This window comes from Crocodylus siamensis, chromosome 3 (assembly GCF_052110815.1).
Source record: "Crocodylus siamensis isolate JL-2025a chromosome 3, ASM5211081v1, whole genome shotgun sequence".
Lineage (NCBI taxonomy): Eukaryota > Metazoa > Chordata > Crocodylia > Crocodylidae > Crocodylus > Crocodylus siamensis.
In genome coordinates this window covers 182891280-182917806 of record NC_143397.1, presented here as the reverse complement: position 1 = coordinate 182917806, position 26527 = coordinate 182891280, and the positions used below count along the sequence as shown (strand labels likewise).

General features: G+C 43.7%; 1 protein-coding gene across 5 annotated transcripts in view; it reads right to left on the bottom strand.

Moving 5' to 3' along the window:
• DTNA (dystrobrevin alpha) overlaps positions 1–22914 on the bottom strand; it is a 360592-nt gene extending 337678 nt beyond the window's left edge. For 3 of the 5 annotated variants that reach the window (XM_090039921.1, XM_090039915.1, XM_090039923.1), the window contains exons 1-2: positions 22819–22911; positions 22634–22715 (exon numbers count right to left, since the gene is read on the bottom strand). In XM_090039921.1, coding sequence (XP_089896047.1) covers positions 22634–22715; positions 22819–22897 — 161 coding nt within the window. In that variant the 5' untranslated portion in view covers positions 22898–22911. Of the gene's footprint in view, positions 1–22633; positions 22716–22818 lie in introns of all 5 variants that reach the window. The other 2 variants (XM_090039920.1, XM_090039922.1) reach the window with 2 other exon arrangements.
• Between the last annotated feature and the right edge of the window lie 3613 nt (positions 22915–26527).

Sequence of the window (26527 nt, the reverse complement as noted above, 5' to 3'; positions counted from 1 at the left end):
AAGGCATCTGTTAAACTGACAGCAGTGATTTTATACACAGTTTATCAGGGCTGCGCTTAACATAATGTTACTATATCAATTTTATTTAACATTAATGCTTTGCATACAAAATGTTTACCTTGCTCTAAATGTCAACTGCAGCCACTATGATAAAGAATCTGAAAAGCTAACCAGAATCTCTGTGATTTGTATCAGTGAGACACCTAAAATCCTATGATGTAATTCCTTTCCTCAGAGAATCACAACAGCTGTCCCTGTATATCTCCTACAGCAACAGTATGCTTCCATAACTGCCAAGGTTTGTGCTACTCTGTTACATTTATGCAAATCACTCCATCACTGCATGGAGTGATTTGCATATTTGTAAACAATTTGCATGTAACTGTACTCTGCAGTTTACGGTCAACATACATTGCTTGAGGCAATGGACGAAATAAGACAGGGAGCTTCACAAAACTTGGCACAGAGGATGAAAGGCCGAAACAAAAATGGTTTATCCTGGATAGCAGTTGAGTAAACAAATGGGAACTGGGTTAGACTACCAGAAAGGGAATCTAGAGTGATATTGGTACCTGGGGATATCCGACTAGGAAGTTTGGCTGAACGGGTGCAGAAGCTGGATGAAGTCCAGGCACAATATTGGGGTTATCGAAACATCACAGATAATTATCCTGAAACAACACTTCTCTCCATTAGCCTCTTCATTTTTGTATTGGTTTCCATATACTGATGTACTCATAGATTTTCTCCATTCCTAGTTCATTCCTGAATGCTTGATAAAGGGGAATGAGAGTAGAGGGAGGCACCAAGCAACATATGAGGTCAATGGGAGAGAAAAATCACACACTTGAAGAGGATGCACGTCAGGCACTTTCCTCTTTTTTCGGGGTTAGGGAAAGAGTTGAGGGGAAAAGAACAGCAGTTTCCCCAGAAACCAAGGTAGAAGTGAAGATCAGTGGAGTCCCCTTTACAGCAAACAGGGATTTCAGTAGCCTTTATGAATATAAGACATATTTTTATGACTATGAGATAAACACACAAATTGGGAATGGAAAGTTTTGCCCCGAGTTGAAAAATCCCCCACAAGTCAGGCAAATAACATTCATTATTTTTAAGTCAATCTTATGGTTTTGGAGTCTTAGTCATATTATTTAAATACTGTGAGTTGGCAGTCTAGTAGCTCTGTACTTGGGCTTGGCAAGGAAGTTACACATAAACCAGTTTAAGTTATCAGAAACTGGTTTAAACTTGAAGGAGAAGAGAAGCTCAGTGCACATAAACCAGTTTCAAAATGGCTGAAACTGATTTAAGATAAACCTGGTTGAATGTAGGATCAGACTTAACTGATTTGGGTCAAACTGGTTTGTGAAACTTATGTCCCAGACCCCTTCCTGGTTCAAGTGACATCATAGTACCCCATCATCCCAGCATGCTTTCCAGCTTGGGGCTGGGCTGTACTGTCCACTCCAGAAAGCCGGAGCAGTGAGGAATGGCTAACAAAGAGTGGGGAAGGAGAGGCCAACTGGGGATGCAGCCCAGTCTGCAGCAGGGGGCAAAATGCTCACCCCATGAAAACCCCAGCTGGGGGGTTGGACCAGGGAGAGGGGGTAAACACCCCTTCCCCAGCTCAAACTTACTGACAGTTGCAACTGTGGACTACAAATCCTAGAGCCACCTGGAAGCAGGAAGAGGAAGTGATAAGCAACCCTACAGAGTCCTGCTGCTGTTAATCTGGACTAAAAATCCCAGAGACCTCAGGGGGCAGTAGGAAGAGGAAGTGAACAGAGAGCCAGAAAGCCATGCTGTAACACCCCCCAACTTCTGGCCTGAGCCACTGCAGGCATGTGGCTGCAATAAAAGGTAAATATCTGTTCACTTTCATTTCAACTCAATCTGTGCAGTTTACACCAACCTGCGAAGACTGAACTGATTCAGCCCCAGGACTTTTGACTGTCTGTACTTAGCCTTGATGCACTGATTACTCTAAGCATTACTTCCAGGCCCCTCTACACAGACGGGTAAAGGCAGGATGGGATCTAATGCACAATTCACAATTATGCCTCCTGTCGTGTCATATATGCATGGCAGGAGACATGATTGTAGGATCACATATTAGATCCCATCATGCTTTATTGTAGTGCAGGGGGAGCCCAATCCTAGGCTCCCAATGAACCAGCAAGCTCAGGTAGGAGCCTCCTGAGCTAAAGGCCTCCCAACCAGAGGGGTGCCCCCATGCACTGACAGGGAAGGAGGATCCCAGCAGCCACCTTCCCTCAGAGTCAGGGTGTATGAACCCCTGAGTTTGTGGGATCACAACAGCTGCCATCAGCTAGCAGGGCTCCCAGCCACAAGGGAGACCCTGCTACACATGCAAATTAAAGCTTGATAGCAACTAGCTATAAAGTTAGTGCACATTTTTTAGGTCTAACTCTATAGCTGGTTGGAGCTTCTATGGTGTGACAGACAGAGGTGCACCAATAAAGATTATTTTGGCTGATACCAATAGCTGATTATTAATGAGCCAAATTGACTGATACTGATCCAACTGCCCACATGCAAGCCTGGCAGTTTAAAGAGCAGCATCTGGCTGGTAAGTGTGTTGTGGGGGGAAGGGGAATAGGGGATACAGATCATGGCCCCCTGTGATGAGGGAGAGTGGGGCAGGGGCTGGCTCTGCCCAGCTGGGGCAGGGCACAGGACAGAGCCCTGAGCGGCTTATCTCAGGAGCGTGGGGAGAGTTACAGGCTGCTCCTGCCACTGTATGCACCCCCAGTGGAGGCATGGGGGGCACATGACCCCCAAATCTGTGTGCAGGACAAGGGTAGGTTGCTGCTGGGGCTGGGGACAGCTCTGGGCTCTTTGAAGTGGTAGGGGGAGGCATTTGGCCAGGGATGCACTCAGGGTGGGCAGCAGTGCTGGGAGCAGGGCTATGGTGAATTTTGGAGTGGCTGCAGCCCACCCTAGAGCCCCCCCCCCCCCCCAGCACTGCCACCACCCACCCCAAGCACAGTCCTGGCCCAAACCCCCACTGGGAACCCACCACTGCCCATGGCCCTGCCTGTGGTGGCAGCCCGCCCTCACCCCATGCACAGATCTGGGAGGCATGTGCCCCACATGCCTCTACCAGGGGTGCACAGTGGCAGGAGCCACCCCTCCCCACACCCTCCAGGCAAGCCTCTTGCAGCTGCCCTGTGTCCCACCCAAGCTGGGCAGCACCTGCCCCTGCCCCACTCTTTCCGTCACTGTGGGGGCCTCAATATGCCACCCATGTCCCTGCCCCCCAGCAGACTTACCAGCCAGATGCTGCTCTCCAAGCTGCTAGGCTGACTGCATGCATGCTGCATTTATCAGAGACTTTAAATTGGACACATCAGACAAGAAAAGACGATTGCCAATAATGTCAATTTTCTTTTTATCAGTGCCGATATGATACAGACTGATGTGATAGCTACTTTGCATGTGTAGTTTGTTGTAAGGTAATTGTGCAATTAACCACTTAATTGTGCAATACCTGTAATGTGTAGCGAGCCAAATGTACCACTCTCGCCCTGCATGTTATGCTCTTAACTTAAAATAATAAACTCACTATTAAAGCTATTGTTGCATGTTTCCATCATATTTGCAATAATGCATATTTCTCTAATTAAAAATTATTTCTGCAAGAAATGCTTTATACGTCTTAATTATACAATCAACTTGAACCTGTCTTCCCTCAACACTTCTGTCAGTAGACTCTGACTCTCACAGAAGTCATAGTTGCCTATCTGAACCTGAAAGGTCTGTGTTCTGGAAGGCTTTCTTCAGCTTCTTCCATTAAGCTCCTTGGTGAACTCCACAGGCAGTCACACTGATGGTTCAGGACTTAACCCTGGATGTGCCATATATGGTTAGGCTGCTGCTGGGCTAAGCTCCCCCTTTTATCCTGAATAGTATTTTCTCTTTGATCTTGAAGAATTTATACAGTGTTTTATCCTTTCAAGTATCTCTACAAATTCCTCATAACATCTACAGCACAGGCAAGGCCTTTTATGATAGAAAGGCACAGTATGCCTCCAGACTAGAGCTTTGCAGTCACCATAACATAGCCCATTACTTCACTAAGTCCAATAACATTACATTAATTATTTGGAGCAAATTTTATGGCTGTTAAGAAGCTGCAGTCTTTTATTCTGATAGTTGACAAGACCATCAAAAGACTGACTGCCCACAACACATCTAGAGAGTTTTATGAAGGTCTGCTACATGCTTTGATATTTTGAAAGAAAATAATAGAGGCACTATGCTACAGACAAAAAAGATCTTTCTAGTAGCTCACTTTTAAAAAAGTAAAATTGGCATCATTGAAATGTAAATGTAAACGGAAGTCATAACATGGTGCTCCCAGAACATCAGAAATAAAAAGTATACCATTCCCTGTTGAAACAAACAAGAGCAACACCCTGGGAGACATTAAATGCATTTTTCACAAGAATATATTTTGTGTTTAAGTATGTGTGGGGAAAAATGTGCTAATCCTACAGCACAGAAATTTATTAAGAAATTTCATTTTCAATTATGAATCTTGTACAACAGCCATTGTTTATCTTAGTACTACAAACAAGCTTCAAGAGTTGTCTGTGATACCGTCAGTTTTAATATGACTATAATTAATAGGGGCTAGGGAGAAGTTAAGAGTAAAAAGGCTGATAAAGCACCTGCTTGAAGTAAGTTGGTGGAGACCTCATAACTATCAAGCCCTTCTCTCTTTTCCATCTCCTTAAAAGTAATGAGGACTGCAGAAGAAATAACTAAAGATGGTAACATATATATAACACCCCTTTTCAGAGGGTCATTTAGAGTGTAAATGTGATGCAATCCAGATTTCAAAGTAGAGCTCTATGGCTCCAAAACACACAGAAACACACTTTCCCTTTGTAATTCCAACATTTATCTAAATACAATATATCAATACCTCAACAAACACAGTAATGAAAATGAATTTAACATTCTATCTGCAGCCATAAACAAATGCAGCTTGAATTCCTGAAACTGTTTGCTGCAAGTTAGACCCTGTTAAACTTTTCTCAAGTGAATGACCCCTTCTTGGGATAGTGATTCCATTCAATCTAGAGCAGAGGTGCCATGATTATGGCCTATGGAGCCATTTGACCCAGCCCATGGCCTCCTGGGCTAAGTAGAGTCAAACAGCTGGAGGCTGAATTGATTCAGTCTTTGCAGGTTAGTCTAAGCCCTTGCCCCCATAGTACCACCCTCGCCCCAACATCAACACAGCCACCTGCGGGTGGTCCCCACTCGCCATTGCCATAGCCCCACCACTGCCACCTGTGGGCAGCTGCCTTGCCCCCAGCCTCAGGAGGCATGAGGCATTCCTGCTGTCTGGAACAGACAGCCCAGCCCAACCCAGAGATGGAAAATGCTGGGAGGCAGGAGGACTGTGATTTAACTTGAACCAGCAAGGGGTCTGGGACAGAAGTTTCATAAACAGTTAAGTCTAATACTACATTCAGCCAGGTTCGGCTATTTTGAAACTGGTTTATGCGCACTGAACTGCTACTCTGTTACAGATTTAAACCAGTTTCTGATCACTTAAACCGGTTTATGTGTAACTTCTGTGCCTAGCACAAGAGGGGCCACTCTGCATAAATCTAGGATACAGAGCTCTATTTGGCACGTATTGGTGGTTGCAGGCAGGGAAGGCCTGCATTAATTAATCCTTGCACCACTACCTGCCCTACTGCCATGAGGTCTGGATCCAGCCTAGGAGGCTCCCTGCCATCTAGATCCAAGGATCTAGAACTATTCTCCAGAGAAAGCTTTTGCCTGACTTAGTCTTTTCTGTGTTTTCTAGATAGAAAGGAACCAGGCTTAGACTCAAATTTATATTCATCCTCATCCAGGTAATCCTTTCCATTTAATGATTTTCTTTTGTCTGGCCCTTGCTTCCTCCTTTTGTCTTCTGCTCCAACTTCTGCTCATTTTTACAGTAGGTCTCGTTCTCTCCTTTCTCACCTTCCCTCCTAACACCACATTTTCCATCCTGTTCCATCCACCCTCCCCCCCAGCTTTTCTGGAGGACCCTACCTACCAGTGTTTAATGAACAAAGTTCTCCTCTAGAAGCCCCAGTAGGAACAGCTGATGAAGCTGATAAAAACTGATAAAAATCAGGGTTTCTGAAGAAGGGCTATGTGCGGGAAACATAAATATGAATCTCCTCTACTCCCCACAAGGGAATGTTAAGACTTAGGCCAAGGAGTAGGGATGAAAGAGGCACCAAAATAAATTCCCTGCACTGAGTGTACATCTCTTACTTCCTTCAGTGTGCACACTGCAATCCCACTGCCTGTTTGGGATGCGTCATCATTGCTGATCATGGCTACCATGTCAAAAGAAAAACCGACCAGAACAACATGATAAACGTGCCCGAAAGATTAAAAATGCTTTAGAAATCTTAGGGCATAAGCATTTATGAAAACATACTCGCATCTGAATTTGTATAATGTACTTTATTCAGACCAAAACATATTATTTCATGTTATTTTCATGCATTACACATAATAATTTTTTTTATCGTAACCACTAATGCTTCTCTCTCACCACTGCAGGTATCCTGCAATTACCTGTTTTCCCTTCCACTTTACTTCACCCCATTTGTGGAAGCAAACAACCTCTTGCCAGAGGGTCACTGCAGAGTTTGGTACCCAGAACCCTTTGGTTTCAATTATGCACTCTGATGAATTGAATATTCTCATCCTCTATGAAAAGACAGGTCCCTAACGGCAGAGTCTTGGTTGTCTTCAGTTTCATAAACAAGTTTGCAAAGTCCCTCTGTTTACCATGTTCACATAAAGAATGCTACAACTGATGGGACTTGAAAGTCATACAGAATGCCTGTACTTTAAACAGCATCAATCCTTCACTTTAAACAGTGTTGCCTCAGAAAAGATAAATGGAGTTTATTTACTCTGAGACTTGAAGAGAAGGCATAGACAGACTACCAATTTTAGTGATACCAAAGGACATTGATACAAAAGATTCTGTAGCAATTCAAGTGTAGCAAAACTTCTCCAACTGTAACTTGTGGTTTGGCAGGGGGTTGGACTAGATGACCTCTGGAGATCCCTTCTAGACCTACTTCCCTATGCTTCTTGTTTCATTCAGGGTCAAAGTGAGGTTGATTTAGCTCCCTTGTATCTCTACAGAAGCAGAGCTGTAACAGTTACACTGTAACTGATGCATGCTCCCAAGCAGCAGCCCTCCCTCTTCTTTTAAAGTAGCTAAAAGTATGGTTGCCTATCCCGAGATTGCCAACTTTTAATTCAGCCTATCTTTCTGAAGAGAGAATCAAACTTTGGACTCATAAAAAACAGCTTATATAGGTCTCCTTAAATTTGGGGGTCTCAAAATATAAAGAAAAATCTCAGCTTTCATTCTGAAAAAAGTAAAAGCCTCAACCTTTTTTAGGTGCTTCAAAAAAGGAAGTTGATACCAACTAATTCTAGAGTGTAAACCTCATCACTAATTTTGTCTGCATGTTGCAGATCTTCTAATCACTCTTTATAGCTAATTCAAGTTTATGCTGTGGACCCCTTCACATTTTGCAAAAGTCTCATATCATTTTGCAGCTGTGCGAGTAATGCTACTCAGCCAGCAATTGACAATAACAGCATAAAAGCCAAAACATGCACTCTCTCAAGACAAGAGCTAGATCTTCCATCAAGATGCCAGTGTTTCTTGTGGCTGCAAGGATTGGTAGCCTCATAGCATCAAATGGTATCAAGACTGTAAAAGACATGGGGTCAGAAGGAAAGCAGACCTAGCTTCATGGTGAGGGCACTCCCTTGGAAGATGGAAGAACCTAGATTTCTAGGATCAGGACTTCTTAATTCCTTTAGGCCAAGGGCCCAGCCTTAATGATAAGGATGGGAAAATGTCTCCCCTCCACACTAGCCTATAGCCTAGCTGGGAGACAATGGCTTGAATTCCCTCACACTAACAGGAAATTATAGCTCAGGTCTCTCACTTCTTGGTCAAGTTCTCTAACCACCTACATAACTGACTGAATCATCATAGTTTCATAGTTCAACGAGCAGTCATCAATGGTTCAAAGTCTAGCTGGGCAGAGGTATCAAAAGGAGGTCCAGGGGAGGAGGGGGGTCTGTCCTGCATTCTGTATTGTTTAACATCTTTATTAATTAATAGGATGATTGCACTGAGCAAATCTATGGTTGATACTGAGTTGGTTTGAGTTGCAGATCTTCTAGAGGGGAGGCCTATGATCCAGAATGACCTGGACAAGCTGGAAAAATGGTCTACAATCAATCAGATGAAATTCAACAAGGACTTCACAAAGGGACAGCATAACTACATGTACATATACAGATTAGGGAATGAATGGCTAGACTGCAGTACTACAGAGAAGGACCTGGGGTTTACAGTAGACATTAAGCTGAACATAAGAAAACAATGTTCTCTTGTTGCCCAAAAAAGCAAACCGCATACTGCATTGTGTCAATAGGAATGTCACTTGCAAATCAAGGGAAGTGATTCTTCCACTCTATTCAAAGCTGGTGAGATCTCACTTGGAGTACTGTGTCCAGTTTTTGGGTCCCATGCTTCAAAAAGAGAGTCCAAAAGAGAGATAAAAAAAAATATTAGAGGCTTGGAGACCTGGGAAACATGACTTATGAATAAAAGCTGAAAGAACTAGGGTTATTCAATCTGGAGGAGACTGAGGGAAGATCTGATAACAGTCTTCAAATACCAGAAGGGAGATTATAGAAAGGATGGAGATAAACTATTCAACGGCTATAGAGAACAAGACTAGGAGCAACAGTTTCAAGGTGCAGCAGAGGAAAATTAAATTGGAGATTATGAAGAACTTTCGGCTATAAGGAATGGTCAAGCATTGGAACACTCTACCTAGAGAAGTTGTGAAAACTCAGTCCCTAAAAAATTTCCAGTAGCAAGTTAGACAGACACTTGGCTGGGATTGTCCAGTCAGGCATGATCCTGCCTTGAGCAGGGGCCTGGGCTAGATGGCCACGTGATGATTCCTTTCAAACCTACTTTCCTACGATCCTATGAACCAGTAAGCTATTATGCAAAAACTGGACAGCACTGCTACATGGAACTCTTCTAGCAATGCTAAATTCCTGGTCTGTAAGTCCAAAATAGGTTTAGCAGCCCAAATGCCTGACTCCACTAAAAACCGTTCTGAGCATTCATAATAGGGTAAACATTAGGTACCTAAATTGATTTTTGCCAGAAAACGCAGGTACTGATCAGAGATGTAACTTGGAATCTTGGCATCCTGCACGGTGTGAAGGAAAAAGGGTAGGGGGAAGGGACGGGGAGAAAAAGTACCCTAACCTCCTCCGTTAGGAGCTGCTGCAGTTGTGGCAGCAGTGCCGGCTGCTGCTGCCTCAGCTCATGCTCCACAAACTGGGCTGCTGTGGTGGTAGCAGTATCTGCAACGAGGCAGGCACTCTGGGGGCTGACATTCCAGCAGCTAGTCTGAATCGATGCCCAGGGCTGATGCCCTAGTGATTACAGTAGCGGTACCAATGGACTCTCAGATGCCAGAGCAGTTAGGTGAGCATTTTGTGGCTTGCTCACTTGGACTTTGACACCTAAAATTCTGTCTAAAAGTACAAGTTAGGGCCCTAAGTTTTATTTTCAAGAGTCTTAGGCATTTGGGTGCCAAAGTCATTTAATGACTTCTAAAACCTTTACCCAAGGTCAGCCTTAACATTTTGGGTGGGCACATAAATCCTGAGAAGCAAACTACAGTGCCCCGAGGCCACACCACTCCTGAATAAGAGCATGCACAAGGGATAGAAAAGACTCTCTCTCAAGTGCATTGACTTCATACTATTGACTGATTTTCCCCACCTTTCCAGAGTACAACTGCATTTACTAGTGGTTCTCAACCATAATTTTTCTGAATTGGCCAGCAGCCCATTTCAAACACTAGTTTATTTATTACAGCACTTACCTCCTTACAGAGGCCAGGCAGGGGAGGCAGAGCAAGTACTTATTAGGCCTCTGTGAATAGGGAAGTATTCAATTCAGATTCAGATCTGGCTGATTCAGAGGACAGTGATTCAATTTGGAGATTCAGATCACTGTCCTGAATCAATTTGGCTGAATCGGCTTTGGAAGATTCAGCACTGATTTGGAGAGATTTGGTGATTTGGCCATAGCCTATAATGGGGAGTCACTGAAATACCTATAACTTTGCCATTTTTTGGCAGGTTTGAATGAAAATAGCAGGAATGGTAGCCCTTTCTGAGGGCATGAAGCCTGCCACATTTAAAGGAGATAAGTGCCGGGGTTTCTGGGAAACTGCACCTCAAGTTTCTGAAAGCCAAACTCATGACGTGACTTTGTGTGTGCTAAGGCAGAGCAGGATGAAACCATCAGGGATGGTAGCCTATAACAGGGGGCATTTCCAGTGCTGGTTAGAAATCCACCCACCCACCTGTTTCTGGGCCAGACACCCACCCCTCTTTTGCTCAGGAAGAAACAGCTCACAAAAGGGACAGAAAGGCTGCAGATAGAGGCTTATGTGCTGTTTCTGCATCCCTCCCCCAGAGCACTGTGATTGGAAGGGGACTTAGGGAAAAATGACATTCACTGGCCAGCTACAGTTGTCAGTCTTTCCCTCCCCTGCTCCCCCTCCCTCTTCTCAGTTTCTGTTCCCCTGCAAGACTGCCTTCCAAATCACCGAATCTCTGAATCTTTTCTGAATCAATTCGGAGGGTGTTTATTGTTTCCTGATTTGATTCAGATGTGGTGATTCAGCTTCCAATTTGGGCCAAATCTTCTCTGAATCAAATCAGTGACCAAAGCTTTGCACACCCCTAGTGATTATATACTCATACCTTGTAAGCCCTTTAAAAGGATCTCACAGGACCCCATGATACTACATAGCCTGGCTGAGAATCAGTGGTGCAGACAAACCCTAAGAAAATCAAGACAACTCTCTACCGAAGGAGAATGACCTCATTTCAGATCATAGTCATTTGCTATCAACATCTGCTGGCAAAATAGCTGGAAGCATTTGGAGCAGTCCCTATGGCAGGACAAAAAAAGTAAACTAAGAAGAAAAGTATATTACATAAAAGTGACAACAATTTCTGTGTAACTCCTACTTTCTCACTGAAGCATTTTACACAGTGATAAGTTCAAAGTGAAGATCTTGCCATGCAGTGATTCTTACAGACCTCAAGTCACCCTAGCAAATGTTAAGGTAACACCCCAGTGTTTCACAAGCTTCATACAGGTTTACAGAAAGACCATTAATGAAGTTTGGGACATTTTCCATGTTAGCATGCTTCCAGTTATAGTGATAAAAGGCTGGATTCAAAAGGCTAAAGAGGTTCTATTTTTTTTCACTTAACCTCTGGAAAGCAAAACAAAGAAAGCAGTGAGGAGAGTATTAAATTCTTCACCCAAATAGTGTAGTAGCTAAAAATTTATCCTGACTCATCACTTAAAAACTCACTCTTCCAGTTTGGAAGTGGCTCTTTTCAAATTGTTCATACATGTATGTACATGAAAACATATTATATAATAGGTATTCTGTTTTATCAATACATATATAATATGTTTTCATGTATATCTATGCTCTGCTGGCTGCCTATGCGTAAGTCCTTCTGTTTGGCTGGCTATCTGCCCACTGAAAAATTGGTCATACCATTTCACTAAAGCATAACTGCCAACATGTGACAGGCTTTGATGGACAGCCAACAGTTATCTCCTTCTTTAGAATGGCAATTCTCTGAGCGTACTTGTTACTACCTGGGCCATGCAAAGATTATTTCAAAAGAAAGGGTAGAAAGGACTGCTTATAGGCACTTCTGTGAAAAGAGTCGCTACATTGTGGTGATTACCCTGGAATATAATTCAGTTAAAAAAAACAACATATGCACCTCTAATGACACCATTTTTGAAAGAAGGCAATCCCTTTACATAAGAAATATAGGGTTAAGGTGAAGTACAAATATGTAATTTGGACAAAACTCAGCACACAAAAAAAACAATGTCATCATCAGGCAAAAGTCTGTAAACAAAACCATCAGTATCTTTCAGACATGCATTTCTTCTTAGGAGTGATCAACTTCTTGATTAATACAGGATAAGGAGAGTCTGATATTAACACAGTACACAACCGGTATCAGAACCTGAATTCAGCCCAAATCAATTGCTACACTATACAAATTGTTGCTAGGTTCCACTTTTTAATTTGGTATTACATGTATTTAATATTTATTTTATTAAATGTATGAATACTATATTAAATTTATTTTTATTAAGTCTTTATTTTAATTAATACTCTCTGGTCTGAAATTTGAAGGAAACTATGGTTGGCAAAATGGTTTAGTTTTTAGTTCTTCCTGATAGTATTTACATATCAAAAAGTGGTCCATTATGTATCTTCTACCTTTTTTTTTTCTTTTTCTCCAATCACCAGTGGATTCAGGAGCAGGAGGCTGCTTCATAATCAACTGTTACTGTTCAAGGTGCCTCTTTTCCTATATGGGCAGAGATTGAAAAGAGCTCACCCACTCTCACTTGGATTTAATGTGATACAAAAGCAGTCTCATATCCTGTGCACACAAAAACAAACAGCATAAACTTGTTTCTTTGTCTGAACTATTTGCATGCAAGTAAAGTGAGCCAACTATGACAGTAAATCAGCATTTCTTCTGTACCCCAGGAGGACCAAAAGATATTAGAAAAATCAGGCTCTTAGTACTGGCCATGTCACTAAGCTATTTATTGAGGTGTTTTACCAGTTATAGTTTGTTAAAAAACATTCAGACTCCACTGTTTCAGGGTTTAGTGATTAGAAGGAAATCCCTGCAGAGAGTTTGAAAACCATGTGTAATGTGGAAAGACTGCCTTTCTTTTGTTAATTCTCATCGTGTCAGGAGTATCTTGTATCATGATCCTTAATCACAAAACTGTTTATAGAAGCTGCTGCCACATCACATTTTAATTGCCTTTACCCTTTTCGACAACAAAGCCAAGCCAGAATTAGGCAGCACTGAGAAAAAGAAAATAATGAGTGTTTGTTTTTAACCTGTTTTTAACTATTATGAGAGGAGAAATCTAAACCACGACCCAAGGAAATTCCAACCAAAGCTGCTGCTTTTACTTTGGTTCTCCTGACTCCACGTGCCCTAGGAAGATCTTTAACATTCAATCAAGAAGCTTGACTACTTTTTGGCAACAGTCTGCAAGTAGATTTAAGTGAACTAAGACTCTACAACTGCATGGCAATGGGTGTTGGTTATGCTAAGATGCAACTCCTGGTTTAAATAATAATAATAATTATTATAATGTTTCCTTTAGAAAAGGTTAAGGAAAACCTGTTTAAAGAGCAGGACACAGCACAATCCCCATACACTGCATGACACATGCAAGAACTTCTTAGATCTTTGCTGTATACATATAGAGAACACAAATCACCAATGGTGAATGTGAAACAAACACTATGGTTACAGGAAGTAAAAGGGAATATTAGCTTGGAAATGAACTATGGAACAAAAAATCCCAGTATTTTTCTCAAATTTTGAGTATTGGATAAGCTTTGTGAAAGGAAAACACATTTGGGCTTCAGTTCCATGGATCTATACCAGTGTGACTCAGAAAAGGCTTTAATCCCATATTTTGCTTTAGAAATTGCAAAATCCTGGCTTTTTTGAAGACAATGACAACATTGCTACCAAATTTGCTCCACATGGGTCCTTATGTTGCTCCTATGGTAGAAAGATCCAAATAGAAGAGAGATTTTTGAAGGGAGCCCTTAGATTGTGAGTGTGGGGATTGGAGGCCTAACAATTTAAATTGAGATTCCTCAATTATGAAACTTTACCTAGCAGACGTCAGATTTGCATCAGGGCACAGTACAAAGCCTATCTAAGGCTGCCTATATACATGCTTAGGGTGGGGGCAAGGCGTTTGAATAAGATCGGTTTCCAGCAGACACCCTAATTAACATGCTGTCACATGTATTAAGCCCCTGCACATTTCAAAATAGCCACAGGATACTTTACTTAAACCTTATTCAATAGGTTTAGATAAAGTGCCTCCACAGCCATTTTGAAACGTGAGGGGTTAATACACACGATGGTGAGGTGACACTGGGGCATTCTAATTAGAATGCAGAGTAGTCTTGATTAATCGCGCCTCCTCTACCGTGTTCTAATGAGAATGTGAGCGAGCATGTCTACAGGCACCCTAAGGGTCAAAACGTTTACCTAAATTGGTTGTTTTCGGGAAAGATTTTGTGTCCTCTCTAGAAGAAATTCCCTTGAGTTGATATTAGGTTACCTTTTTAACACATATGGTTCCAGAATATGCACACATCTAGAGAATGCAATGGGTATATTTTATGAATTAAAAATAAAGTGTTATAATTACAGTACTCAAGGAATCATAGAAAAAACAGGGCTGGAAGGGACCTTAAGAGGTCATCTAGTGCAACCCCTTCCCCACCTCCACCCTCCCAAAGAAGGATCATGCCTATGTTAACCATTGTAGATAAGTGTTTGTCTAATCTGTTCTTAAAGATTTCCAAGGATGGAGATTCCACAACTTCCCTAAGTAGCCTGTTCCAATGCTTAACCATCCTCATAGTTAAAAAGATCTTCCAAACATCCAACCTAAATTTCTCTTGTTGCAATTTAAGACTGCTACATCTTGTACTGTCCCAAGACTATTCTCCATGACTGATCACCAGGGATCCTCGTTTTCCCATTTAAAAATTGCAAATTCTCTGATAAAAATAGCAAATACCCCAATTAAAACCCACCAAATCTGCATTTTCTGTGATTAAAATGAAACACCACTATACATATAGGCATCAGTTGAGCAGAATACTTTATTGAGATATTTATAATCTTAAAGAAATTTGGAAGCCTACCAATGCCTCAATCATTATAATAAAATAAATTCTAAATACCAGAGGTGCACCGATACATCAGGCCGATATTGGATTGGCACAGATACAAAAATTTTTTTGTATCGGAAATTGGCCCAATGCAGCCAATAATTTGGACAACAAATACCCACGAGTGTGCAAAGCCACAGCACAGCACATAGGCAGCAAGAAGCAGAGCTGGCAGTGTGGAGTGCTGCATGCAGCTGGTAAGTCTGGTGTGGGGAAAAGGTAGGGGAAGAGGCATGGGGGGGCAGATTAAGGCCCTCGTAGTAAGGGAGGGTGTGGGGTTGAGGTTGAGATTGAGGCTGGGGAAGGGGCTGCCCAGCTGGGTCTGGGGCGGGGGCTGGTGCAGGATGGAGGCACAGGAAGGGAGGGGGCAGCTCCTGCTGCTGTGCATGGCTCATCCAGTGCTCATCTGGTGGCTCCTGCCACCCATCTGTGGGCACGGGCGGGGAGAAAGGTGTGCCCCTGGATCTGCACGGGGCAGGCTGGGGTTGAGCTTTTCCCAGCTAGGCAGATCTGGGGGCACCCCTCCATTCCCTCCCAGATGAGTGGTGGGAACCACCAGACAAGCACCGGACAAGCAGCGCACAGCAGTGGGAGCTGCACCCAGCTCCCTTCCTGCGCTCCTCCCTGATGAGCCACGCCTCCATCCCGCCCTGGCCCCGGCCCCGGCCCCGGCCCCAGCCCCAGCTGCAGCCCACCCTGAGCCACACAGATCCTGGAGGCACATGCCCTCCCCCCTCATCTACCAGACGAGCCGCTTACGGCTCTCTCCCATGCCCCTCCCTGCCCCGGCTGGTCAGCACCTGCTCCTGCCCCAGCTCCAGCCCCATTCCCTCTCTCACCACAGAGGCCTTGATCTGCCCCGCCACACCTCTTAGCTCCCCTTCTACCACACCAGACTTACCAGTTAGATGCGGCACGGAAAAAAAACTGCAAAGCCATGTATCGGAAATCGGTTCAGTATCGGCCAATATGCCTCTTTAAAAATCAGCTATCAGTATTGGCCCCAAAAATCTCTATCAGTGCACCCCTACTAAATACCTATATATTTTGGCATTTGATTTTGGTTGTTTTATCATAAAAAATCAGAGCTCCCCCTACCCATTTGCTCATCAGGATGCGGGTTCATCTGTGGCTTTGTCCCCCCACTGCTTTATGGTGCTGAGAAGCCCTGATATTCCAGTGCCCTATCCTTGTCATTGCTGTTGCCCCTCACTCCCAACCCACAGCCCCATGGCCCTGCTGGTGCCCATCACTCCCTACCCACAGCTCCCCTCCCCTCCCAAACACCGCTGGTGCCCCACACTCGTGACCCACAGCCTCCTGCCCCCCCCCACCACATCACCTGAGCCATGGCTGTCACCCACGGGAGGTGGCAGCTGCTGTGGCTGGAGTGGAGCACAGAGACCAGCTCCAGCTCCCCCCCCCACAGATGAGACATGGCCAAAGCACAGCCCATTGGGGGGTGTGGAGAGTGCAGGCTGCCTGCTGCAGGCTTAGGGCTCTCCATCCTGCTGCCCTCCCCCTGGTGAGGTACTCCCTACCCACCTGACAGCAGTGATGGCAGTAGTACAGAGTTGAAATGAAGGGCAGGAAGGAGGTGCCTTGCTATGGTGGCATAGCTGGAGTGGAGCTCCCAATTCCAGCACTAAGCCTGCTTGCCCTTTCCTGCTCTCCCATGCCAGGTCTTGCATCTGCCCTGTGCACAAATCTGGGGGGCTTGTGCCCCACATTCCTTCCTCCCTGGGAGTGCATGCAGCATGGGGAGCCAGCCCCCACACTGCCCCCAGCTTCATCCTGAGCCCCCAGCTGAGCCCTGCATTCCCGCCCCAGGCCCCATGTATGGCCCAGCTGGCTAGTCCCAGCCCTGACCTACTCCATCTTTCACTGTGGGGGCCTTAATCTGCCCTCCCCCCCACAGGCTTACCTGGAGGGAGCTGCAGGAACTGCTCTCCTTGCCGCCTGGCTGCCACGTCCATGTGTGTGCGTATACATGCACGGTCTGCCCCCTACCTCCTCCCACTACCTCCAGCCCCAAGCAGCCCCTTGCAGGCTGGAAGTCTGCACTTCAAAGTAAAAAAAAAAATCCACATTTTTTTCTGTTAAAAGAAAAAATTCACATTCTTCCACAGCAAACAGAAAACCTGGATCCCTGCTGATCACCATTTTCTTTCTTACCACCCTTGATATGTTTGTAGACTGCTGTCAACTCTCCTCAGTCTACTCTTCTCCAGGTTAAATAACCCCAGTTCCTCCAGCCTTTCAAGTTATTTTTCCTAGTCCTCTAATAATTTTTGATACTCTCCACACGACTCTTTCCAATTTGTCTACAACCTGAAGTATGATACCCAAAACTGGAAAATGTTGTCCAAGTGAGGCCTCACGAGTGCTGAACAGAGTGGAAGAATCACCTCCCACTCGATACTTCCTTCCGAGTAGATATTTAGCCACTGATGACTACTTTTTGAGAATGAAGATCCGAACAGCTGAACACTCTGCACTTTGCATCGTACCTGATGTTTCTTTTCTAAGTGAGCCAAATTCTAAAAATTCTACAGATGTAGGAGAGCTCAAGAAGACATCCTATTCTTTAAAAGCAAAAAGATAACAATCCTTATGGATGTGACATAACAAAATGGATGATTATTTTATAGAGCATATTTTGAAATTTGCAGGCAAGCAGTGTTTTACAAAGAGTTTAAAAATTAAAAGCATTGTGTACTTTTGAAAAATAATGAGTCTTATTGCTAGTAGTTCTTGTAATCTAGGCTCCCCACAAACACCAGCCCTATGAAATAAGATGGCACTCTTACACCAGTTACCCAAGAATTTTGACTGATTTTGATGATTTAAAGTGTCACTGTTACAGTATTTATGTAAGTGAAGAAATTTTCAAATATCTGTTCCCAAACAACTCTAAATCAAAAAACATTCATGCTCTGTCAGCTTGGGAAAATTGTGTGGCTAAAGATAAGTACCCGATAAAATCTAAATAAGTTTCTAATTCAAGATAACTGCTCTGAAAAATGTCTTGGTATATTTCTGAACACAGCTTAGTATGCAATTGTCACTGTTACAGTTTTGCATATTTCTGAGGCTATCATCACTGCAAGAACTGGGCATTATATCCATTAATTTAGAACTAACATCACTTTCCTCTGGAGACAAAAACAAAGCTGTCATTCCCCAATATTACCCAGAGAGATTAAAGTCACTTATCAAAGCCAACCACTGGGGACCAAGAAACCACAGGTTCTTCCTCATTCCTCTTCATTTCAGATTCAGAACTCTAAAATATCTAGCCCAATCTCATCTTTCATCATTCAGTAAAGAAAGAGTGAAATCTTGGCTCCATTGTGGTATTAATTTCAGTGGAGCCAGGATATCACTTTCATTCTTCTACCCTTGAAAAATGTACCTCTTCTAAACTGACCAGTAGGTAAAAGTTTGTCACTGATTTTTCCTGAATACTCCTGGCCATATTGTTCATGGTACCACCTATAACTTCCAGAATTAGCCTTTTGGTTCCATAAAATATACATAGCTGGTGTCTCCTTGATTTCTTAAGGACTCTAGATCAACTGAAGACTGGACAAAATGGACTTCCACTAGACTTCATTTACAACAATTCCCAGGATGCAATCCTGACTTCCTTAAAGTCAATGAGAACTTTGCCATTGATTTTAATGGACCCAAGATTTTACCCCATGACGTCAGACATTTTAGAGCTGAATTAGGACCTATTTTTGCGTGTGATTTCATTAATATCCAGTAAAACCAGACTAATGTTTTGAACATGCAACGGACACTGAAGTCAGTGGGGCTTCCTACAGGTAAAACAGTTCACCACACGTTTTGATATCCACACCTATTATTGGAAACTGCTGTTCAACTTAAAAATTAACCAACTATTACAGTATATGTGGGTCTGAACTTTATCACTGATTCACCTGCATTCTTGGATAAGTCATTTACTTTTCCACTATCTGTAAAATGAATATAAGGATACAGATTGACTTTATAAGACACTAGGCTGTATCAGACACTGGAGTTCATACTGTATGATACCATGTATTCTTAGACAAAATAACTGTATCACATATCATTATTTAAGGCCTGATCTTGCACAACTGGAGCCAGATCTTACACAATTAGCCATTCATTTAAATGGAAGCAGGATTCAACCCATAAAGAAAAGACCATACCCGGGGCTAGTAGCCTTGAATATTCTATAATGTTTGCCATCATATTTATGATAGTTTCTTTCCTAGATTTATAATGAATGTAGTAAGCATGAACTAAAATTTAAATGCAAAGGGCTTGACTCATTATGCAAGTACACCAGTTTTATGCCTTTGGGCTCCACATTCTTCCATTATGACTCAGACCAACGTTCTCCCATAGATTTTTTTTTGTGACATGACAATTCATACAGTACAGAGTTACACATGAACTGTGTAGCTCATACTAATTAAAGGTTAAATCACATAATGCAATTAATTAGTTTGTAATATTCCATAGTACTTATATTTTGTGTGGTAACTGGGAGGGGATTTTTATATGATGGATGTAAAGAATGATAGCTTAAAACACAGTCATTAGAATTTATCATACTATGCTTTGACAATATATTTAAGAAGACCTCTTTAAAAAAAAACACAGTAGTCTTTTGAAATTGATAATACTGAATGTGAAAGCTATGCTTAACACCAGAAATGAAGATTAATTGGAATTACTAGTCTGGATGAACTTTTTGTTTCAAGATTGTAGTCCTCACATTTCAATACAAAAAATGATGAAATAAAAATTTTAATAAGTTCCCATTTAACAACTACCAACAAATTTCTTTGTTTCTGATAGAAGGTCATGGCATATTTGTTTATGGCTTTTGTTCTTCACAAGTAATTCCCTTGGACTTTCAGTTGTACAAAAAAAAATAAGGCTGAGCTTCTTCTCACACCATTTTTATATCAATCTGTTTCCACTGACTTCAATTCAAATATACTAGGATAATGATGCTGAGCCTTTTACAAGCTGAAGTCAAAAGAATAACACTGGTATAAAAGTGGTATGAGGAAAAAAAATTTCTTTACAAACCCTTTCATGGTCAAAAGCAAACCAACCAAGCAACCAACCTCCCCTTCTGACCTTTTCTAAAACTTAATAAATTTCTACCCAACAGTTTCACAGACACCATCTTAATTTTCAGCAATTTGTAGGTTGTGAAAATCAACAGGAGTCCATGTGGGTGTAAGGAACTCACCAACTAAATTCAGGATCAGGGCTTGACACAGTTATAAGTAACAGGAGATGCCAGTATGTTTGAGGATGCATGATTTTCTGCAGGCTACCATTGGTTCATACAAACAATAATGCACAGAAATTGTTCATGGAAATTATTACATATGAACACAACTAAGCAGCCACATATACAAAATTACATTTTTTATTTATATGCTCAGTTGTGGTTGGGGGACAATTTTGTATTTACTCTTGCCATTGCAGAATTATAACAACATATTCTGGTTAAAACTATAAGTTCACTGGTTAAAACTGTAAGTGAGCACTTTAAGTGTTCAGGACACAACATTTCTGATTTATGCATGATATTTTAGTGGAGGGAATTAGGTTTGGTCTTCAGTTGTTTAATATTAAATTCTACCTCTTGATATATCAAACATTTTAAAAACAAAGTAGATACTCAGGCAACCACACACACCCACACACACACATACACTTATAACGTATTTCATACATTTTAGGCAATGTATATGATATTGCCTAAACAGGGAATTTAGCCATTGACTTCAGCAGGAATAAGAGTAATCTCTAAGAACTGTCAGTGGAGCTGTTATCTTTTAAGGGGTACTGAAAAGTCAAACTAGTTGTGAAGTTGGCTTTTAACATACGCTCACACATTCTCTGTCAATAAAGCACCAATAAGTACAAGTATACAGCACTCTGTACCACTCTTTCATGAATAGTGTATTGGGTGCTTCAAGCATGACAAAAACTTACTAGTACATATGCCCACCACTGCTAGTGATATGAGTGCTACATCCTGACATTAAATTGAAAGTCTGGGAAACTGCTGTTGGATTCCACAGCAAAGATGGGATTAAAAGTGAAAATCTCTGCCTTTTTTCATGATGATGACATCATTTCCCACACTGACAACAATAAAGTGAGAAATAAAGGTTAAAAAGCAAAGTTACACAACTTCAAGCTTGTGACAGGATTTAAAGATGAGAAATAACAAGCTTACAATATTGCTTCAGCACTTTTTACTTCACAAAACTCATTTCAAGACCTCTTAGGTCACTGATATTTATCAGGATTTATTAAGTGACATTTATTCACGTTAGGGCTTTAAACAGTACTGAAAACATTGTAAATGCTGACAGATGGATCCCAATGCATATTTATGAGGTTCATCTGACCACAGTACCTCTAGCACCATTTAATTTTAGCATTTAATAATTATTCCACAGCATAAATGATATCCCACTATGTTAGGAACTAGTCAATCTGTAGTAACTAGGATGTTTACTGTAAATGACTAAAGTTGGTAAATTAGCGAGTAGGTAAATAATTATACATAGAAGGATTGTATATGATCATATATTTTACAATAATTTATTTATCAAGCATTAGCTTATACAACTATATTTCATAGGACACCTACAACAGTGATCCCTGATATATTTGTTAAGAAATAAGAGAGTGCACACTGTTAAATTCAGGGGCGGGGGAGAAAAATCAAGACCTGCTCTTTGAAGCGATTGATTGTTATTCATCTGCACTTGATTCTTTTCCCTTTTCATCCCTCCACTAAAATCCATTGTATGTGCCCCCATACACAAATACAGTACAATGACCAGTATCATAAACAGAATAGCCAGTAGGTATAAAGGCCAGTGGTAGGCAATGTGCACTTTTACTACTGGAAAAAAACGACAACTATAGAAAAACTAAAGTACAGCAGAAGTCAAACAACATTATGTCTTAGGCCTATGACAGTTTCCCTAAGCTTCCCCCCATCATAGACACACAGCACACACACACATATATATATGTGCACTCTCTTTCTGAACATGAATCCATACCTTGGTGGCATTTCCTAATGAAATACCTGATGCCCAATAGTCACCAGCCCTTGTAGGAAAGACAGCTCTTGCCACAGGGATACTCAGCAGCAGGCATCGAGTTATGACCCTTGCTTCCCTCTTCCCCAAAGAATCCAGCATCAGCATCTCTCCCTCCATCTCCGTGGCAGGACCAAGACCAGCTTGGGTATTCGCAGCCAGGAAAACCGCATGCCTAGCGACCAAGCACTGTACCCAGGGGAGCCGCACCGGTGTCTATTTAGCTAGATTTAAAAGTGGGCAACAGGCTGAAGCTCCCTCTCTTCCCGCCCCTCAGCGCATCCTTCCCCTTAGCCATTTCCACTGAAACCGCAGTGCATTGCAACACTAGCAGCTGCCTCTGGCTCAGGAATATTCATCCCCCCCCAGTACTAAATACTCCTCAGAGTCTTTGCAGTGGTGGGAAGAGTCCTTAATGGAGGCTTCAGCATCCTCTGCAGCCCTTTGGCTTTTCCATGGGGGGCGGGGGGGGAAGGGGTGAATAAAGGAAGGTGAGGGACAAGATGAGTGAAGGAATGAATGAATTGCTACCTCCAGAAAGGCTCTGTGGGCTGCTGCTGCTGCCTGCTTCTGCTCCTGCTCCTGCTGTCACAGCGGATCAGCTGATATTTACCTGTGAGGTAATGCACACTCTGTAAGGTCACCATGCACCCGCTGAAATACTGTGCAAGGCAGCAGGGACGCAGAGAGAGGGAGCTGCTGCCGCCACCGCTTACCACGCTGGAGCGAGTAGGATGCACCGCGCCTGCTGCTGCTGCTGCTGCTGCAGCTCCTGGCACATGCTGCAGGTGTCATAGCAGAAGCTGCCCTGCCTCACCGAGTCCCCATCTCCTTTCTGCGCCTGCGCCAACCCCCTGGCGGGCATGTGCGCAGGCTCCGCGCATGCCTAATGGGAACGTGAAGCCCAGATGAAGCCGCTGCCCTTTCTCTGCCCTTTGCCCGGAGTCTCCGTGAGGTTCCCTTCCCCCCGCCCTCCCCGGAGCTCGGCGCCGGGCGGGCGGGGGGCGCAGCGCGAGGGGGATGACGTATTGGGGGTGGAGGCGCCGGGCGGGGGCTGCAGGAGCCCTGTGCAGGATGATGTCATGTTTTGTTTGGCAGAAGCTGCTGCGGGCGGGGGAAACCCTCCTCTCTGATGGAGAGGGGGCACTTGGCTTCCCCCTCGCCCTCCCGGTGTGCCAGTTGCGCCCCACACTTGGCACTTTGTGCCCTCCTCTGCCAGCATCTGAGGGAGGGAGTTGGGCTTCCCCGCTCTCCCTCTCTCCCCCTCATTCAGGCTATGAAGGTGCATCTCTGCTCTGCCTCCCCCCTCACTTCAGGCTCCTGTCATCCCCTCGTGCCCAGCACAAAGGGGGACGATTCCTCTGCTGCAGAAGCGTGTGACGGATTCCTTCCCGCAAAATGCCGGGCCCCTGCTGGGTGGCGGTGCTGGGCAGGTCACCCCGGGCCCCTGCCTGTGGCAGCCGAAGCCTGGGAGGACCTAAAACATGAATGAGGGATTTTGGGCTGCTCCTAGAGCATCTTAACCCCGGGATTGTCCCCACACCTTAGAGTGTGTACAGAAGTGCCGCATGTACATTTTACAACACTGTAATTCAGAACACTTTTCACAGCACTATACTGTTACAGCGCTCTTCATCCGGACAGAAGTGCAGTGTTTGGGGGGGAGATCTGAGCCTCCCTGCACTTTCCGGGCTAGGAGTCAGGGAGCACTCTGCCGCCTCCTGGGGCTTCTCCACTGCTCAGAAATTTGACCAGCGTATAGAATTTATTTAAAGTGCTGTACGTTGCTAAAGTGCTGTAAAAAACCTCATTTAACAAGGGTTAATGTAAAGCACTGTACCCATTTGTAAAGTGCTATAAGGCCGCGCACTTATGTTCAGTCACGGAAATAAAGCACTTTAAATGGCTACAGAAAAACAACTTATGTACACGCTCTTAAAGTGGTATTAAGCACTCATTATGCAGCTCAAAGTTATGCCACTCCAGGACAGGATTCTCTCTGATCTGCCCTACCCACCTCCTGTTCCATTAAGGCAAGGCAGGAAAAATGCAACCCACAGGCTGGATGCAGCCCGCTAAGCCATTCTATTTGGCCTGTGGGGCACCTAAAAGATTTAGAAAATTACTATTTATCTGCCCCTGTCATGCGGCCCTCGATGGCTTGCCAAAACTCAGTAAGCAGCCCTCCGCCTGAAATAACTGCCTGTCCCTACATTAAGGTGTGACCACTCCCCACAGATGTGCCACCCAAGTTGAAGTCCTCCAACATCCCAAGATCTCACACCCCTGCCTGGAGAGCAACCAATAGCAGTGAAAGAAAAGGTTAGGAACTATTTAGCAAAGCTGGACATTACAAGTCCATGGGGCTGGATGGGATGCACCTGGGGGTGCTGAGAGAGTTGGCTGATGAGACTGCAAAGATACTGGCCATCATCATTGAAAACTCATGGTGATCAGAATAGGTCCCAGATGATTAGAAAAGGGCAAACATAATGCCCATATTCACGAAAGGGGAAAAGGAGGATCCACTCGGCCTCACCTCAGTCTCTGGAGAAATTATGGAACAGATCCTCAAGTAATCCATTTCTAAGCACTTGGAGGAGAAGAGGGTGGTTAGAAACAGTCATCATGGATTCACCAAAGACAAGTCATGCCTGACCAACTTGACTGCCTTCTACTATGAGACAACTGGCTGTGTGGATGCAGGAAGACCACTAGATGTGGTATATCTTGATTTTAACAAGGCTCTTGAACAACATTCTCACAGGCAAGCTAAGAAAGTACAGGCTGGATGAATGGACTGTAAGGTGGATAGGAAACTGGCTGAAACATTGAGCTCAGAGAGTGGTAATCAATGGCTTGATGTCTAGTTAGCAGCCATCATCAAGTAGAGTGCCCCAGGGGTCAATCCTGGGGCTGGTTTTGTTCAGTATGTTAATCAAAAACCTGGAAGATGGCACAGAGTGTACCCTCAGCAAGTCTGCAGATGACACCAAACTAGAGGGAGCAGTAGATATGGTGGAGGGTAGGGTTAGGATGCAGAGTAATTGGGACAAATTGGGGGGCTGGGCCAAAAGAAATCTCATGAGGTTCAACAAGGACAAGTGCACAGTTCTGCACTTTGCACTGAAGAATCCCATGCATCAGTGCAGTCTGGGAGCTGACTGGCTGGGCAGCAGCTCTGCAGAAAAAGACCTGGGGTTACAGTGGACAATAAGCTGAATATGAGCCAGCAGTGTGCTCCTCTGTTTAGCACTGGTGAGGCCACATCTGGAGTATTGTGTTCAGCACTGGGCCCCCTACTACAAAAAGGATGTGGAGGTATTGGAGGGCAACAAAAATAGGGGCCTGGGGAAGATGACTTACAAGGAAAGTCTGAGGGAACTGGGCTTATTTAGTCTAGACAAGAGAAGACTGAGAGGGGATTTAATAGCAGCCTTCAATTACCTGAAGGGCGGTTCAAAAGAGGATGGAGCCAAACTGTTCTCAGTCATAGCAGATGACAGAACAAGGACCAGTGATCTCAAGTCACAGCAAAGGATGTTTACGCTAGATATTAGGAAGAATTTTTTCACTAGGTGAGTAGTATAGCCCTGGAACAGGTTAACCAGAGAGTTGATACAATCTCCATCCTTGGAGGTTATTAAGACCTGACTAGACAAAGCTTTGGCTGGGATGATCCTGTCTTGAGCAGGGGTTGGACTAGATGACCTCCTGAGGTCCCTTCTAACCCTAATTTTCTACGATTCTATGATAGAAGTCTGTTCTGGTTCACCAGTCCTGTAGTGTCAACTCACACCTTCAGCTCCTAGTCCTGCCCCTGCTCACCAGGCTGCTAGTGGCAAGTCACAGTGGTACAGGTGGGAGACAGTCAGAGAAGGTTTCTAAACCAAGCGTGTGACTGATCCAAACTCCAAGCTAGCATTCACACTGATCACAATTTGTGCATCTTACAGCATAAGTTGCAACAAGGCCCTAATGCTGTCACAACCTTGCCCCAACAGCATTGTCCTTTGGAGATGGAAGCCACTGGAAACAGCAGCCCCTCTGCTTTTTCTGAGAGCTAGCAGATATTTGAGCCCACATCTCCCCTTTCACACTCTTCTAATGCTTTTTTAATTGGGGCTTCAGAACCTACCAGCCAGAAGGATTTAGACCCCACTCCTGCAAACAGTTGTGTACATGCTTAGCTTTACTCCTATGAACAGTTTATCAATGGGACTGCTCACATGAGCAAGGTCAAATACACTTGTGTTTGTAAGGGTTGGCGCCTCAAAAAGGCTATAGGTCCATAGAATCATCAAGAAGTAGGGCTAGAAGGGACCTTCTGAGGTCTGATGGCTTGATTTGGAAAAGTGATGAGCCCCAGAAATTCCCACTTCAGTGTTTCTGAAAATCCTGATATTTAGATATCCAAAGATGGGT